Below are 16,806 nucleotides of genomic sequence, written 5' to 3'. Positions count from 1 at the left end.
CCTGCCCTCAGATCCTGATTTCTAAATTCCTTCCTTCCACTACAAAGAGGGGAGAAATGGCTGCTTCCAGGGCTGGGGCTGGGAAAGCGCCTAATGAGCCTGGAATTTCTTGTGATGCCAGAAAACGAGGACGGGCTCCAAGAGCGATGGAAAAAACATCCAGAGGACACGGCAGTCACCCTGCAGATGCTCCTCCTGGCCAGACCGGGGACATCAAACTAAAAACGATGGTAACGAATGTTGGCGCCCCTTGTCAAATAGGAATTCATGATGATATGAGTGAATGAATGAATGAATGAATGGGCACGCCGAGGGGGGCAGCGCTCCCTCCGGCCTGAACACCAAGGGATCAATGAGCGAGGGACAGAACTAGCAGATCAGCTCCTCTTGGAGGCGTCATCGATCTGGGCAGGGACCCCCCACAGATGCTAACACCAGAGTGGAAAGGTATGAGAAACAGCCTCGACACGACCCTCCATGAAACACTTACTAATCACGGCGAGGACAGCGGTAACTTTATGGAAGAGAAACGTGGGCTGGAGGAGGTCAGGAGAACTCAAGCATCCCCTACACCTGACGCGGGTCCAAATTCCTGGGACAGCCGTGTGACCCCGGGGAAGGTGCCTCGCTTCCTAAACCTCAGATTTCTGCAGGGATTTTTTATAAGGATTCAACACAGCACGGTGCACCCGTAGATGTTCACTGGGACATTCTTCTAAAAATTAAAAAGAAAAGGCGGGGGGAACCACCCAAATGCCCATCAGTCGGGGGCGGGTGAAATAAAAATGTCTATGCAGCCATTGAAGAAGAACATTCTTGATCTGTATCTACTGCATGGGAGGCTGGGGGGGGGGGCGGGCAGACGGCGTGCACAGTGTGATTTTATGTCTGTGTTTTTAAAGAGACACTTGTGTAGTGGCATATAAATAATAATTACTGAGATCAGGGGTTGCCCTAAATGCTTTATACATACTGAATCATTGCCTTCACCCCGTCACAACACCCCGTTGTACAGAACACTGAGTTGGCTCCGGGTCATTTTGACCCCCCCCGGGGGGGGGGGGTTGGGCTGCGGGCTTCAGCGCTCTTGACCGCAGCCTGTCAGGGCTGCACAGCAAGGGGCCACGCCTCTGACTGCTGCCAGCTGATTAGATTCAAACAGTACCTCCCTCCACCCCCCGCTGAGGAGGAGAGAAAAAGCGCCCAGAGAAGGAGGAAGTTCATAATGTGCACCTTTTTATTGTGGTTTAGGGGGGGGAAAGAAATCCTTTAGAAAGGAGAAAGGGGGAGGAAAGAAAAATGTGTAAGGCTCTTGGTTCACAAAAGGTAAGTGAAAAACAGTAACTAATATTAGCCTAATTCAATGGTCCAGGAAGGCATTTCCTCGTGCTCGCATTTCGGTGCTGGAATTTGGGGGAGGGAGGGCAGAGAGAAGGACAGAGGGGGACAGTGAGAGGACTCCTGACCCTGGGGAATGAAACTAACTGCAGAATCCACCTGGGCAACAGGAACCTCCCAGACCAGAGGAGGGAGGCCAGCTGGGCTTGGGGCAATCCGTAGTAGCTTGGGTGCAAGTCTCAGCTCGCCAAAGGGCTGCCACCTCCTCCGGGAAGTCTCCAGGGTTGCAGCCAGGTTGCAGTAGTCCCTACCATTCGCCACCCACCCCACAACCTACACACACACACAGGCTGTGTCCCCCTCCTGCCTTACATGTGCTTTCCTTCATGGGGCTTTTCTTAATTTGTAATTATATACTCACTACTAGAAGTATTTCATAGCTCTCTGTCGACCCCACCAGACCATAAACTCCACTCGGTAGGGTCAGTCTTTTTAAACAGGAGGACAGCTGTCCAAGGAGCTCAAGGGAGCATTGGAACCACGCACGGGCTTGTAAAGACTCAGACCGCTGGGACCAGACCGCATCTGGACAGCAGCTGCCCTACAGGAAGAATCGACTAAAGCGGGGACAGCCAGAAGGATGGTCTACGCGGGGGCTGAAGGGAGGGACACCAAACAGCAAGAACTTGCTAGCACGTCCCACTCATGACTTCATGCCAATGACCCCCACCGGGGCCAGCCCCACGGGCGCGCCCAGGAGGGCGTGTGTTTCAGGCAATGCCCTGCCGTCGTCATCTTGAAATTCTTGGTCGTTTCCCACACACTGTCCTTTTGTGCTGGGCCCCGCGCACTGTGTACCCGGTCCTTCCTGCCCCTACCACGGAGCACTTCTCCGGGTGCAGGGCCGTGCACTTGACCCAAGTCAGACTGCAAGACAGTGAGAAACTCTTCAGAAAAAGAACTATCGCTTTGGGGCGCCTGGGTGGCTCAGTCAGTTAAGCGTCCAACTGCGGCTCAGGTCATGATCTCGCGGTTCGTGAGTTCGAGCCCAGCATCGGGCTCTGTGCCGACAGCTCGGAGCCTGGAGCCCGCTCCGGATTCCGTGTCTCCCTCTCTCTCTCTGCCCCTCCCCTCCTCACGCTCTATCTCTCCCTCAAAAATAAATATTTTTTAAAAATTACTATCACTTTTGTAAATTTTTGAAGTCTATTTATTTATTTTGAGAGAGAAAGAGACAGTGTGAGCAGGGAGGGGCAGAGAGAGAGGGAGAGAGAGAGAGACTCCCAGGCAGGCTCTGCACTGTCAGTGAGGAGCTGGACAAGGGGCTTGAACTCATCAACTGCAAGATCATGACCTGAGCCAAAATCCAGAGTTGGATGCTCAACCAACCGAGCCACCCAGGCGCCCCCAAAATTACTGTCACCTTTTGAACTGAGCATTGTACAAAGGGTTTTAATAAAAATTATCGCTTTTTGGACCAGGCATGTACAAAGAGTTTTAAACCTTCTCGTTTATTTTCTGATCCTTTTTTAATGACTACATTCCCTGAAGGCGGGCATACTCGTGAGCAAAGAAGTGTGCTGAGTATGTGCATACATTCCCTAATCTCATCTTCTTCACAGAAAGCCAGTGAAACGCACTGACGAGGAACCTTGAAGGCAGAAAGGGAATCCCACACTTTTACCGATTCTTACAACAAATGTCCCCACTTTCAGGCAAGGACATTTGAAAGTGGAGAGATGAAGTAAATACGCTTAAACTCATGTTGCCGTAAGTAACGGACCCCGGGCGGGAACTCTGGGCTTCCGGTCCCAGTTCAAGCCCTAACCAAGATCTCCTGGTGGAGAGTGGTCTCCTGGGCCGATATTCTTTCCGCCTGCCCACAAGGACCCCCAAGCTCAGTCCTGACGGAGAGACAGACAGGAGGATCCTGGGGCCAGGGGGTGAAATGACCAGATCGAATTAACACGGTGGTTTGGTTTTCAGGGTTTGAAAGATAAAGAATGATTCTGTGGAGCATCTGCCTTTGTTCCAGGTGCTTCAAGTCTATCCTGAGCCCTTCTTTCCCACCAAGCACTTGAGTTTCAAGGTGGGTCAAACAAGTGATTAGGTGGGCTCTTTTCCCTCCCTACCAATGGAAGGTCAAGGGGAAAATGGCGGAGCTGGAAGAACCCAGTCCACCCATTTTCTACCCGGTGACGTAGGGCAGGTGGGTGAGGTTAATAGTACAACTTCAAGACTGTCTATAACCTCAACAGAAGATTACGTATTTTCCCACTGTGGCCCACAGCCCCTCCCCACCAATACCCTTCAAGATTGTACAAGGAACATGGTGTCATGAGCTGAACTGCGTCCCTCCAAAATTCATATGTTGGAGTTCTAGCCCCCAGTACCTCAGAAGGCGACTGTATTCAGAGGGAGGCCCTTCAAAGAAGTGATTAAATTAAAGTGAAATCGTTCGGATGGGCCTTAATCCAATATGACTGGTATCCTAGCAAGAACAGGACATTTGGACCGATACACCCAGAGAGAAGATAGCCACCGATGAGCCTTCTAGTCCCTTCCCCTGAGGAGCTCTGGAGATTTGGGATCTGCCACCCTTAATAACAAGTCTCATGACATTGGGGTTTGGGGCAGAGTTTCTAGGATGGGATCTGCAGACATATTCCCAAGAGCCCACGGTTTTCTAAGAACTTTCAAACTTTGACGATGTGTTCCAATGATTGCCCTACTTAAAAGAGACCATTGGGGGCCAATCGATGACAAAGCACTGTTATGCCACACTAGGGCCCACGTGTGCATCGGTGACAAGAGTCACATGACACCCCGCAGGGATGAAAGTTTCTCAGTGGCTCAGAGAGGAAAACAGGCAGGAGAACAGAATCATGACCCAGCAGATGATATCGACAAGCCAACTCAGAAGTACCGAACCACGGAGTGGTGTCACCACATTGTAAGCAGAGCCTGACCTGAATCCAGTCTGGGGGGCATAGCTACCTGCCAGGGTTGAGAAGCACCAAGTATAGTAGCCAACACAGAGCGACGGATCTTCTCGCCCCCCACTGGCCGAGACTCACCTCACCTTCAAGGGCATGGGCCAATTCTACGGTTACCACGGGACAGCCTTGAAAACAGACATTCATAGGCTGCTTGCTGTCCCTTGTGCTTAAGGAAGAGGCTGGCTATCCCAAACTAGCAAAGAGACTCTCGACAGATTTAAATGCCATTTTGCACACATACGTGTAATCGGACATTCTCAGCCTGGGCATTATCAAACCCAAAATTGAAAAGGGGCCTACACCAAGACTAGAATTCAAGACTAATGAAAACAGTAAGAAAAAGAGAGAACTATTGAGCCGACTACATCCCAGGCGTGGCTCTGGTTTTTATGTGACTGATCTCGTGTAAGAAGCTACTCCTTTCCAGCGTTGTGGTGGACAGCCTCTACCCCCTGCCTCTTGAGATTCACGCCCTTATGGAATCCAACCCCCTCCTCCTGTCCCACCTCAAGCATGGGCTACACCTAGACTCATTCTTTATATATTTTTAATTTTACTTATTTAAGTAATCTCCACCAATGTGGGGCTCGAACTCACAACCCCAAGAATCGTATATTCTACTGACGGAGCCAGACAGGGGCCCCCAGACTCACTTCTAACGAACAGAACACGGCAGAAGTGATAAGATGTCACTTCCGGGGTGCCTAGGTGGCTCAGTCGTTTAAGCGTCTGACTTCAGCTCAGGTCATGATCTCACGGATCATGAGTTCAAGCCCCGCGTCGGGCTCTGTGCTGACAGCTCAGAGCCTGGAGCCTGCTTCAGATGCTGTGTCTCCCTCTGCCCCTACCCCTGCTCATGCTCTGTCTCTTTCTCTCTCAAAAATAAATAAATGTTAAAAAAAATTAAAAAAAAAAGATGTCACTTCCAAGGCTGGGTTATAAAAAGCCTGTGGCTTCCAGGCTTTCGTGGCTGCTTTTTCAATCTCTCTTGGATCATTCACTCATGGGCAAGCTTCCTGCTGAGCCATGAGGCAGCTCTGTGGACAGGCCCATAGAGTAAAAGTCCAAGGCCTATAAACAGCCTCAAGAATGAGTTTGGGGGGCACCTGGGTGGCTCAGTTGGTTGAGCGTCCGACTTCAGCCAGGTCACGATCTCGCAGTCCGCGAGTTCGAGCCTCGCGTCAGGCTCTGGGCTGATGGCTCAGAGCCTGAGGCCTGCTTCCGATTCTGTGTTTCCTTCTCTCTCTCTGCCCCTCCCCCGTTCATGCTGTGTCTCTCTCTGTCTCAAAAATAAATAAACGTTAAAAAAAAAAAAAGAATGAATTTGGAAGGGAATCCTTCCCCTGCCACAACATGAGCCTTCAGATGAGACCACATCCCCAGCCAACAACTGCACAGCAATCTCACGAGAGACCAGAGCCAGGAGCACCCGGCTGAGCCACACCCAGATTTCTGACCCACAGGAACCACGAGATAATCGCTTGTTGTTTTAAGCTACTGCATTTTGGAGTCATTTGTTAAACAGCAACAGACAACTGATACAATCATTCAACGTCAGCGGTTGGGTTTAAATAAAACATCATCAGTCACATCAAACCTCAGTCACTTCATTTGTACTTTATGATTTGATTATAAACTCCGTTTGATTTGTTGACTTACATCATATGCACACGGCTACGTTTACTGCAAGTTTTATACTTTTTTTTAATGTTTATTTGTTCTTAAGAGAGAGAGAGCGCGCGCGCGCGCAAGCGTGAGCGGGGGAGGGGCAGAAAGAGGGACACAGAATTCGAAGCAGGCTCCGGGCTCTGAGCTGTCGGCATAGAGCCCGATGTGGGCTCGAACTGGTGAGCTGCGAGATCGTGACCCGAGCCGAAGTCGGATGCCGAACTGACGGAGCCACACAGGCGCCCCTAAGCTTATACTTACTTAAGCCGCCTTGTGGCACAAACGACTTAAGGTGACACCGGAGGGCTGTAGGACATTTCTTCAACAAGTCCTCTCGTTCTATTTTGGGAAACACTAACGTGTACGCGTGTGGGTGCGCGCGCACCTCAGAACTCCCTCGCACTGTCTTCCCGCAACCCAAGGGTGATATCGTCACAACGCGAGCCAGACCGCGTGTTTTCTCTGCTGCGCTCCTAATGTTTGGCTCATCTGTGAACGAATGAACGACCGTCATGCCCTGACTCAAAACCCTTCAACGGTTCCCTGTCTAGTGATGCAGCCCAAACTCTTCACGAGGGCCCAGAGGCTCTTCGTGGTTCACCTCTGCGACCTCACCCTTCTCACACCAACCCCTGCACCTCGCCCCCCTCTGCCCAGAGCCCCTGTGAGCGCTGTCCCTCTCCCGGCACGCCACTCTGATCTTGGCCACTCATAGGAAAGTAAGCATCCCTCTCCCTCCCGGGTGTTACCCACCCGCCGTTAAGCAGCCCGGTACCCATCTCTGCCCACCAGGAGGGGGCGCCAGGGGAGGTGGCAGTGTGTGCGTCTTCTCCTCCACCCCTAACCCTTAGCACCTGGCCCCCCCTGTGAGTTTCGATGTCCTCATCTATCTCATTTTTTTTTAAGTTTATTTATTTTCAGAGAGAACGAGAGAGTGCAAGAGGGGCAGAGGGAGAGAGAGAATTCCAAGCAGGCTCCACACTGCCAGCACAGAGCCCGATGCAGGGCTTGGACCCACAAAACCGTGAGATCATGACCTGCGCCGAAACCGACAGTCAGACACTTAACCGATCATATCTTATGGTTATAGTAATAAAGCTGACCTCAGTGCAGAGAGACCCGAAAGAAGGCACAGGAAGTGCTCAGTGATAATTAGTATCATAGGTGAGGTGACAGGGCAAAGTGGCTGGGAGGCTCGGCGGCCATCCAGAACGCTGCCTACAAGGGCTCATAAAAGACAGTTACAATCGCGTGGAAATGGTCGCTGTGAGCACACTCTGCTTCTTTTTCAATTTTTCTTGGCCAAAAAAAAAAAAAAAGGGTTCAAAATCGGGGGTGGGGGGAGTAAGTGTGAGAGCAAAGAAGGTTTCAGACTCTGAGCCGAGCTGGCACTCAACAGGCCGTCTCGCCTGCCAGCCTCCACCCTCATCACACTCCCATGTACATTTAGTGTAATCTGGGTTTGCACAGGGCGCCTTGAGAGACCGGACCCTCCGTTTCTCAGCCAGCCTTTGCCGCCGGCTGCCTGGGTCGCCAGCCTCCCCGCCACTCCCCACCTCCAGGTCATCCATCACACGCCATTCGGGGTCCTGCTGAGAACATCCCGGTCCACAACCAGGTGGGTGAGCCCCCCAACATACCTACAGGCAGGTTAAAGACCTGTTGCGCCCTTGGCGGGGCCGGGGGGCGCCTTCGGAAAAGATCTGGAGGAAGGAAGTCCGCTTTGATGCAGAGATCAAGTTCCCCCCCAGCACCTGTTTGTTACATCATCCTCACACCTGGCCGCGTGGCCACCAGCCACACCTGGACAGCCTATAAAACCTAATCACAACCAACTACACATCAGGAGTGTTTGCAAAACACCCAGCTTGATGCAAAAAAACCAAAGCATGGAAAGAAAGAAAAAATAGAAAAAGGAATCACAGCGTCGGCAAACCCACCTCCAACTCCTTTCACAGGACTCACTGCGTGGCACGTAGGTAGAGAAACGGACCTCAGCGAAATGACCGAACCCTACATCCATCCCATCCACGCTGAAGCCACACGTCGCTTCAGAAAGACAGAGATTATGCGAGGACTGCTAGTTACCCGGCTCTGCGGTCTCCCACAGAACGCTGGCGGAGCGCGGAGGTTCCTTTACAACGCGCTACTTTGTAAATGCGCAAACGTTTAAGCAACATACAAGCAAAGCGTTTGGACTTGTTGTCTGTCATTCTTTGGGAGGAAAAACCAATAGCTTAAGTCCAGCTTTTTCATCCGATCTCTTCCATGAAGAAGTGAATTTAACTGTGAGGCTCCCCTTCCCCAGTCAGAAGGCCACTGCAATGTTGTATTCTCCTGAGCTCGCCCAGGGCACTGTTTCGGGAATTTTATTCTTAAATGACTGATTATGCTGGAAAGGAAGAAACAAACAAAGTGCAACGACCCCAGGATGCTTTTGCAAGAATCCAGCGCTCTCGGCTCTCCTATCTTGCAGGACGCAAAGCTTACACTCTTGCAAAGCTCCGGAGAAAGTTCCTGGGTCACCCACCCACGCTGGCTTCACCAAGTGCACGGGCTTTTTTGGATACTTTTGTCATTTTGGCTGCTAGTAACCCCTCCCTTACCCGCCCCCCACCCCCAGTCTCCCCCCACCCATGCTCCTGGCCTGATAATCCTGTAGATTTATCCTAGAGGGTCCCCTAGAGGCTGCAAAGTCAACATACACATCTGAGTACATTTCAAAAGCGCGCTGGAGAGGCGGGAAGCATTTTCACCATTATTATTATTATTATTTATTATTATTATCACTCTTACTGCTAAAACATTTTCGCCAAATGTTTTTGTTTTCTTTACATCGCTTTGGTTTTTTTGTTTTCAATTCAAGTAACTTAAAAATCAACCCAGCGATCCATATAGCAGCCTGTGTGCAGAGACCCAGGAATTTAAAATCTCTGCAGTCGGAGAAACCTAGCTGGAGTGCCCAGCTAGGTCGTTTGCCGGCCGGGTGCCTCTTAAGGGACCCGCTGAAGCTCCCTCTGCCTCGCTTTCAAATCCACAAAATGGGCTGTTTTGCGGGGGAGGGGGGTGAAATGGCGCGTGCCCGGCTCGGGGTAGCAACGCGACCTGGCGACCTGGCGTTGCTCTGAAGACGGCTTGTTTCTAGAGCCCGGGGTGGGGAGGGCGAGTGGCGGGGGCGCGGGGCAGGGTGGGGTGCGGCGGGGCGGACGGCCCGCGCCGGGTCGCCCAGACTCACCAAGATTTCCAACTCGCTCCTCTCCAGCGGCTCGTACAGGTGGCCCGCGCCCCGGAAGGCGAGCTTCTGCAGGAACCGAGAGAAGCGTCTCTCGACCATGGTGAACAGGCGGGGTGCCCCTCGCCCAGCCTCCCGGCCGCCGCCGGCCGCCCCTGCCCGCGTCCCTGGGTCCCTGGCGTGGCCGCGGCCGGCTGCGCGCGCCCAAGCCTCCCGGGCCAGGCCCGGGTTACCTGGTAGCCGCCCACCTGCCCGCCCCGCAGGTGAGGCCCCGCCCCCGGGGCGGAGCTACGCCGCGGGCCGCCCCGGGCGCACCTGGCCCCGCCCCGCCCCGGGAGCCGGCCGCGGAGTTAACCGCGGCGCCGGAGGGCGTGGGCCGTTTCCCAGTCTCGCCAGATCAGGAGAACCACCTGCAGCCGGGGACGGGGTGGAGGGGGGCGAGCAAACGCCGGTTGCGAGTGCGGATTCCCGGACCTCGCCTTACCCTGCGTCACCGGGTCCGGAGCCCGCAGGGCATGTGGGGTGTGGCGGTTCCCGGTCCGTAATTGAAGGAGAAGCCTGAGATCTCACCTCCAGGGAGGGCGCTGGGAGCGCGTCCCGGGATGGGGAGGAGGTCTCGAGGACCCCAGGGCCCCCTTTGGGTTCTGTGTGGTCGTAGATGATCTTCGAGCCCTTTCTTCTCATCTGCAGAATGGGCTCCTGCGCTCGCTAACCCTGGGACCTCGGGCTGGCGTCTTAGATGTCCAGAGCCTTGTTGACTGATCTGTAAAACGCTCACCGTGAGAGCCCTTCATAGTGAGATGGAGGGAGGGCTTGGTGGCGGTGCCATCAGCATCCCGCGGAAGCTGCTGGAGTCAGATGGCTCCCGGGGCACATGACTGAACGTGCAGGGTAGATGGTCCCCCTCCCCCCTCCGCCTCCAAGTGGCCCTATTGAAAGCGTAAGGGCTTTGGCTTCACGTGAGACTGGAATCCATAACAAGACCCACCACTTAATAGGGAGGTGGCTTTGGGAAGGCTGTGCCTCTCCTCTGTGCCTCAGTTTCCTCATCTATAGAGTGGGCTTCTTAAACGTAAGAACTCTAGAGTGCGACACGTACGTTCTTCCGTTAAATGGTGCTGCCCTTTTTGAGCAAATACATGCCACCTGCCCCACCTGCTCCCCGAAGGGTGTCTACCTCAGCCCCACTCAACCTGAGGGGCAGCTCTGGTGGCCCTTCCTGTTTCTCCCGTCTCTTTTCTCCCGACCGAGATAGAAGAGACCACCAGCGTCATGCCTGCCTGTCTCCACCAATGTCAACAAAGGCCTAGGAATAATAGAGCAAAATTGTGGCGCGAGTCAGTACAGATTTGAAATCCCAGGATTGTTCCTTCCAAATGCGTGGCCTTGGGCAACTTCAGCTCTCTCCACCTCAGGTTGCTCATCCACGAAATGGGGACGGCACTACCTCCCTTTGAGTCAGGGTCCCACCAGGAAACGGCTGGCACATTCAAACTGAGTAATTTGGGGAGAGTTTGATACACAGCCTGTTTACAAAGGCGTGAGCAGAAAGTGGAGAGAAACAGAACAGAAGCCACCGATGCAGACTTCTGGGCTGAGAACCCAAAGGAGAAGGCAGGAGGGTGGAAAGTGGGTCTGGGGGAGCAAAGAGGAGATCTTGGAAACCAACCTCACAGTCCTATTGTACAGATCCGGGCCGCTGTTTGCATTTGTAGAGTGCCTAACAATACTCTCCAGTCCCTGACATAGTAGGTCCTCAGTAAATTTTATTATTAATATAAAAGATACATGGGAACTCAGCTTAATTATTTCTGAGGTTCTTTCTAACTGGCATTCTGAGATTTTGAGACAGTATTGGATCCGGGGAGGAAGAATGTCTTGTCGGCATAGAATCTGATGCTCTCCCAAGAGTGTCGATCAGGCATGGTTTCTCCAGGCAGGGCAGCCTCCGTGAACAGGGAGTGATGTGTTCGCCAGGTGCCTTTCCCTTAAAGCTCGACCTCTTGGATCCCGTCACGGTGGCCTCTGCTCGGAGATGCCCAGGCTAGAATTTGTGGGTCCAGTGTAAGAACACCCAGAGCCTTCATGAGGGAAACTCTGGGTGGAGGGTATTGTGGAACACCCGGACCTACTGGGATGAAAACAAAAAGTGGAGTGGACCACAGAGAAAGCAGGTTAAGGCCATGGGACTGGAAGCAGCTGAATGGGTGCCCTTAGGCTTAAGTTTAATTTCTGTTTGTGTTGCGTTGGGATCAGCCCGCACACACGTCTGCTAATCCTCTCAATTTGTTGGGACTCGGTGCCTGGGTTGCATGCAATCTTTCGTAAATATTTCAGTGGCGCCCGAAAAGTTGGTGTATTCTTTGAAAGGGTATTGGGGAGCTGCACTCTCCTTGGCAAAGCAGCCCACTATCTGTTCATTCGAACTTTCTAGTGACATTGTTCACGTTCTTACTTTTGACTCACTGATCTCACATAGGAAGATAATGAAGAGTTTGAAATTTCCCAGTCTAATTGCTTTCCCGTCCATTTGTTGCCTTGTTGTCTGAATTTCTGCTTTTTGTATTACACTTCCCTGTTGATTGGTGCGTATAAGTTACCTGTTAGTGATGACTCTTCTAAACGTTTAATGCCTCCTGTATCTCATTAAAACGTATTCCTTAAACTACACTTTGTAGACTTAATTATTGCCACTGTTTCTTCTCCATGGGTTAGCCTGTGGGATCCAAACTTGGTACCTTATTTTTAGCTGTCTGGTTTCATTTCCCCCCCAGAATATAAACTCTGTGAAGCAGGGACTATTATATCTTCATCATTGTGCATCTGTTCAGTGTCTGCCATGGAAAATAATTTTCCTGAAACATGGTAAATGCCCCCCAAATATTTATTCGATGTGTCTCTCTCATCAACAGCAGCTCATTGAAATTTATTCTTTTTTTAAAATGTTTATTTATTTTGAGAGAGACCGTGAGCGGGGGAGGGGCAGAAAGCAAGGGGGAGAGAGAGAATCCCAAGCAGGCTCCACACTCAGTGCAGAGCCCCAGGCGGGGCTCAATCTCACCATCTGCGAGATCATGACCCGAGCCAAAATCAAGAGCCAGGCACTTAACTGACAGCCACCCAGATGTCCCTGATATTTATTCCCAATCTGAGGCTACTTGCGTTAATCTGGGGAAATGGGTCATGTCTACATTGTTGGAGTTGTTACCATTAGACTGGCTTCCATCATCCTGATTCATGTTTTATTTCCGTGCCTTTTGAGGCAAGCAGTCTGCTACGTGCTGTCATCTTTTATGCTGATTTCAGAATAAACTGAAAATTCTATCAGGGGCTATCTGAAAGCATTTCAGACATAGAGACAAATAATTACGCCATCTATTTCGACTGCTTTTTACAATATAATAGGGTTTTTCAGCTTCATATTTCTCTTTCAAATCTTTGCTTTTTTCCCCCATAATCTTAGGGATTTAATCTGATTACAGATTTTCATTGCTGTTGTGCGTTCTTCACTTTCCCCCAGAATCACACCTGCTATTTATATTTGTTTTTGAATGTGCTTTATTACCTCAGTCACTTTGATTGGATTCCGTGATCGTCACTATTGACTTCAAGACTGTTTCCTTCAAGAGTTTCTTTCTGCCTTCAGCCGGCCAACTTCTGGGTCCCGCTCTGAAGGAATCAGGTCAGGCAAGGTGGTTCACTGGGAAACTTTCTGAGTCTGCAGCTCTGATGGGGATGTTCATGCTTTGGCTGGTATTGCGAGTCAAGGGTGGGACGCAGCCACAAGCATCCTGCCTTTCCTGAAATATCTGCTCTGGGCACCTTGAATGATGAGGTCACACTCTTCAACTCCCATTCACTATACGAAAGTGGTGTCATTTCATTTCCCATAAATTATCTCCCAACAACACGCCCTGTTGGAAAGATGTGATGCAATCCTAAGGCACCTGAAACTTTTTTGGTAATAAACCTCACTCACAAATGATACGGTTGGTATTTTGAAGGCATCCTTTTCTGAAGGGATAGTGTGTGTGTGTGTGTGTGTGTGTGTGTGTGTGCACACGCGCACATTTAATTTTAAGTTCTTTTGAAATTATGACTCTTTACATAAACTCTCAATTCTGTTTGTTTTTTAATGGCCATGCACACAGGCAATAAGATAATCTTTTTAGGGGCGCCTGGGTGGCTCAGTCGGTTAAGCGTCCAACTTCGGCTCAGGTCACGATCTCGCAGTCCGTGGGTTCGAGCCCCGCATCAGGCTCTGTGCTGACAGCTCAGAGCCTGGAGCCTGCTTCGGATTCTGTGTCTCCCTCTCTCTGCCCCTCTCCCACTTGTGCTCTGTCTCTCTCTGTCTCTCAAAAGGAAATAAACATTAAAAAGAAGATAATCATTTTATAGATGAAGAAATTGGAACTTAGGGTGAGAAAGCCACTTTCATTCATTCATTCATTCATTCAGCAAATAGTTTTAAGCACAAACACAGAAGACTCTCTTCTCGAACTTTTATATCTTCTCTCCTGGCAGGTGTGATAGGCTGCGAATAAATCAGTGCGTAATGTTGTGTGAGGCCGGAACATAGTGGGTCGAGTAATGGCCACCCATAAGCATATGTCACATCCCAACCCCCGGACACTATGTATGTACCCTTCTTTGGGAAAACAAATTTGAAGACATCATTAAGTTAATTTAAGGATCTCAAGATTTACTGGGGGTGGGGAGGGTGGGGGCTAAGTCCAGTGATTGGTGTCCTTCCTTGTAAGAGACAGAAGAGGAGAGGGGCGCCTGACTGACTGTCCGTGGAGTGTGCAACTCTTGATCTCGGGGTTGTGAGTTCGAGCCACACGTTGGGGAGAGAAGTTACTTAAAAATAATTTTTTAAAAAATCTTCAAAAAGAGAAACAGAGAAAAGGGGACAGAAGAGGAGAGAGACAGATGCAGGGGGAGGGCGCCATGAAGACGGGGCAGAGATGGGAGGGGTGCAGCCATGAGCCAAGGAACATGTGGGGCCACCAGAAGCTGGAACAGGTGAGGAAGGGCCCACCCCTTGAGCCCTCGGAGGGAGCACGGCCCTGCCCACACCTGGATTTCAGACTTCTGGCCTCCAGACTGTAAGACGAGAAATTTCTATCATTTTCAGCACGTCCCCGACCCCCAGGGCGCAGTCATTTGTTGTAAGCAGAGTGGGGACCCGAGAGAGAGAGGAGAGAGAGAGAGAGAGAGAGAGAGAGAGAGAGACTCTTGTTGCCAGAGCAGGCAGGAGAGGTGACTCTTGAGCAGAGACCTGGACAAGGTAAGGGACCAGGTGTTCACTGGGGGGACAATATTCCATGTGGAGAGAAGACCCCGGGGAGGGGGGAGAGGGGGCGTGTGCTCAGCTGGTGTCACCACAGTGAAAGAAGTCACGTTTGCACCAAAACCATGGGCACACACACACACAACCCCTCTCCAGGCACTGTTAGGGTCACACCCTCGCTGTCACTTCTTCCATAATCGTTGTTTGCCAAATGATGGCGGACATTGGCTGAGCAACTCCTATGGCTGCTGTGAGCGTTTCTGGGCCTCTAGGTGACCGCAGGACGCCAGCTGCTGGGTGAATGTGTCATGGGACTCACTCAGTCCCCAGGCGGAAATACATAGCAGAGATCCCGCGGCTCCCACCTGCTACAGGCCCAGAGCAGACATCACCGTTCGTGCGTGGGGTGACATCTCCCCATTGGACAGGCCAGGCCTGGGAACTCTTCCCCTTATCTCTCTCCGTAGCCACAATTGTTTGGACCTGGCACATGAATAAAGCTATTCGCCAAAAGATTTCCAGAAGAGGAAGGAATGATCTTGGGCGCGGGTGTTATGGAACCTTCTAGAAGGTGATGGTATGGCTGAGATTTCTATGGGTAAAGTCCATAGTGTAGATGAGGGTTCACTCTTGGTGTTGTGTATTCTGTGGGTTAAAAAAAAATTGTGGTTTTTTTTGTTTTTTTTTTTAATTTTTTTTTCAATGTTTATTTATTTTTGGGACAGAGAGAGACAGAGCATGAACGGGGGAGGGGCAGAGAGAGAGGGAGACACAGAATCGGAAGCCGGCTCCAGGCTCTGAGCCGTCAGCCCAGAGCCTGACGCGGGACTCGAACTCATGGACCGCGAGATCATGACCTGGCTGAAGTCGGACGCTTAACCGACTGTGCCACCCAGGCGCCCCAAAAAATTGTTTTTTAATGTGTATTTATTTTTGAGAGACAGAGAGAGACAGAGCGTGAGCAGGGGAGGGACAGAGGGAGAGGGAGACACAGAATGTGAGGCAGGCTCCAGGCTCCGGGCTGTCGGCACAGAGCCCGACGCGGGGCTCGAACTCACGGACCGCGAGATCATGACCTGAGCTGAAGTCGGACACCTAACAGACTGAGGCACCAGCTCATGCTATGTGTTGTGACAAATGTGTAACGTCATGAATCCACAATCATAGTGTCATACAGATGGTTTCGCTGCTCTGAAAACTCCCCTGGGCCCCACCTGCCCTCCCAACCCCTGGAAACCACTGATCCTTTCACTGTTTCCATAGTTGGGCTTTTTCAGACTATCCTGTAAGTGGAGACGTGACTGTCTTTCAAAAACTACTCTCGTTTGCAAACTTCGCAAGCATCCAGACCCGTCACTCGGAGTCTGAGAGAATTCCAGTCCCAGACCAAAAGGCCCAAGGCCTTCCATGTCTCAGCTCACCCTATGTTTGTACTCCCCAGGGTCACTGGGAGGTGGCCACCCCTGTTTGGCTGGGATGGTCCCAGCCTGGAACAGCAGTGCTGGTGTCCTGGAACAACCCTCAAAACCTGCACGGCTAGTTCCCTGCCCCCCACCCCAGCCACCTGAGACTCACACCTGCTCTTGCCACTCCCTGTCCCTTTCCCTTCCCCCGGGCCCCAGGGACAGGCTCTTCCCTGGCTGCCTGGAACGCTCCCCAGCAGCCCCTCACTCCCAACCCTCCCTCCTCTAACACCTACTCACCCCTCAGGTTTTAACTCACTTGGGGCTCCTCCCCAAGGGTGACGGGGAAGCAGGGGCATCCCCACCCGCCCTGAGCTTCTCCAAACTCCCGGCACTTTATGACGTTTCTGCGTTTCAGAGAGAAATAAAATAGTTAAAAAAAAAACACAGCGAACTTGATGTTCAACGATCTCGATCTCAACAAAGGTGTATTTTAAAAGGAGACCCTGGGGCGCCTGGGTGGCGCAGTCGGTTAAGCGTCCGACTTCAGCCAGGTCACGATCTCGCGGTCCGTGAGTTCGAGCCCCGCGTCAGGCTCTGGGCTGATGGCTCAGAGCCTGGAGCCTGTTTCCGATTCTGTGTCTCCCTCTCTCGCTGCCCCTCCCCCGTTCGTGCTCTGTCTCTCTCTGTCCCAAAAAATAAATAAACGTTGAAAAAAAAATTTTTTTTAAAAAAGGAGACCCTGTATACGTATTTACTGAACAGAAACGGATGTGGCTAAACTGGGAAACCTAACTGTCGTTAAATGAACAAATTCTGTTGGCTTCTGATATAATAAAAAGAGTTCAAAGTTCCCGGTTACTCCCTTTGAAA

General features: G+C 51.4%; 1 protein-coding gene across 2 annotated transcripts in view; it reads right to left on the bottom strand.

The window, feature by feature from the left end:
- The window catches only part of ATP2C2 (ATPase secretory pathway Ca2+ transporting 2), a 61,191-nt gene extending 51,732 nt beyond the window's left edge, over positions 1 to 9,459 (bottom strand). For both annotated transcript variants that reach the window (XM_047846241.1, XM_047846242.1), the window contains exon 1: positions 9,241 to 9,459. In XM_047846241.1, coding sequence (XP_047702197.1) covers positions 9,241 to 9,339 — 99 coding nt within the window. In that variant the 5' untranslated portion in view covers positions 9,340 to 9,459. The remainder of the gene's footprint in view (positions 1 to 9,240) is intronic.
- Positions 9,460 to 16,806: the final 7,347 nt, after the last annotated feature.

The sequence above is a fragment of the Prionailurus viverrinus genome, unplaced genomic scaffold (genome assembly GCF_022837055.1).
Source record: "Prionailurus viverrinus isolate Anna unplaced genomic scaffold, UM_Priviv_1.0 scaffold_38, whole genome shotgun sequence".
Taxonomy (NCBI): Eukaryota; Metazoa; Chordata; class Mammalia; order Carnivora; family Felidae; genus Prionailurus; species Prionailurus viverrinus.
Note: the sequence above shows the minus strand (reverse complement) of the source record. Positions and strands in the feature narration are given on the sequence as shown.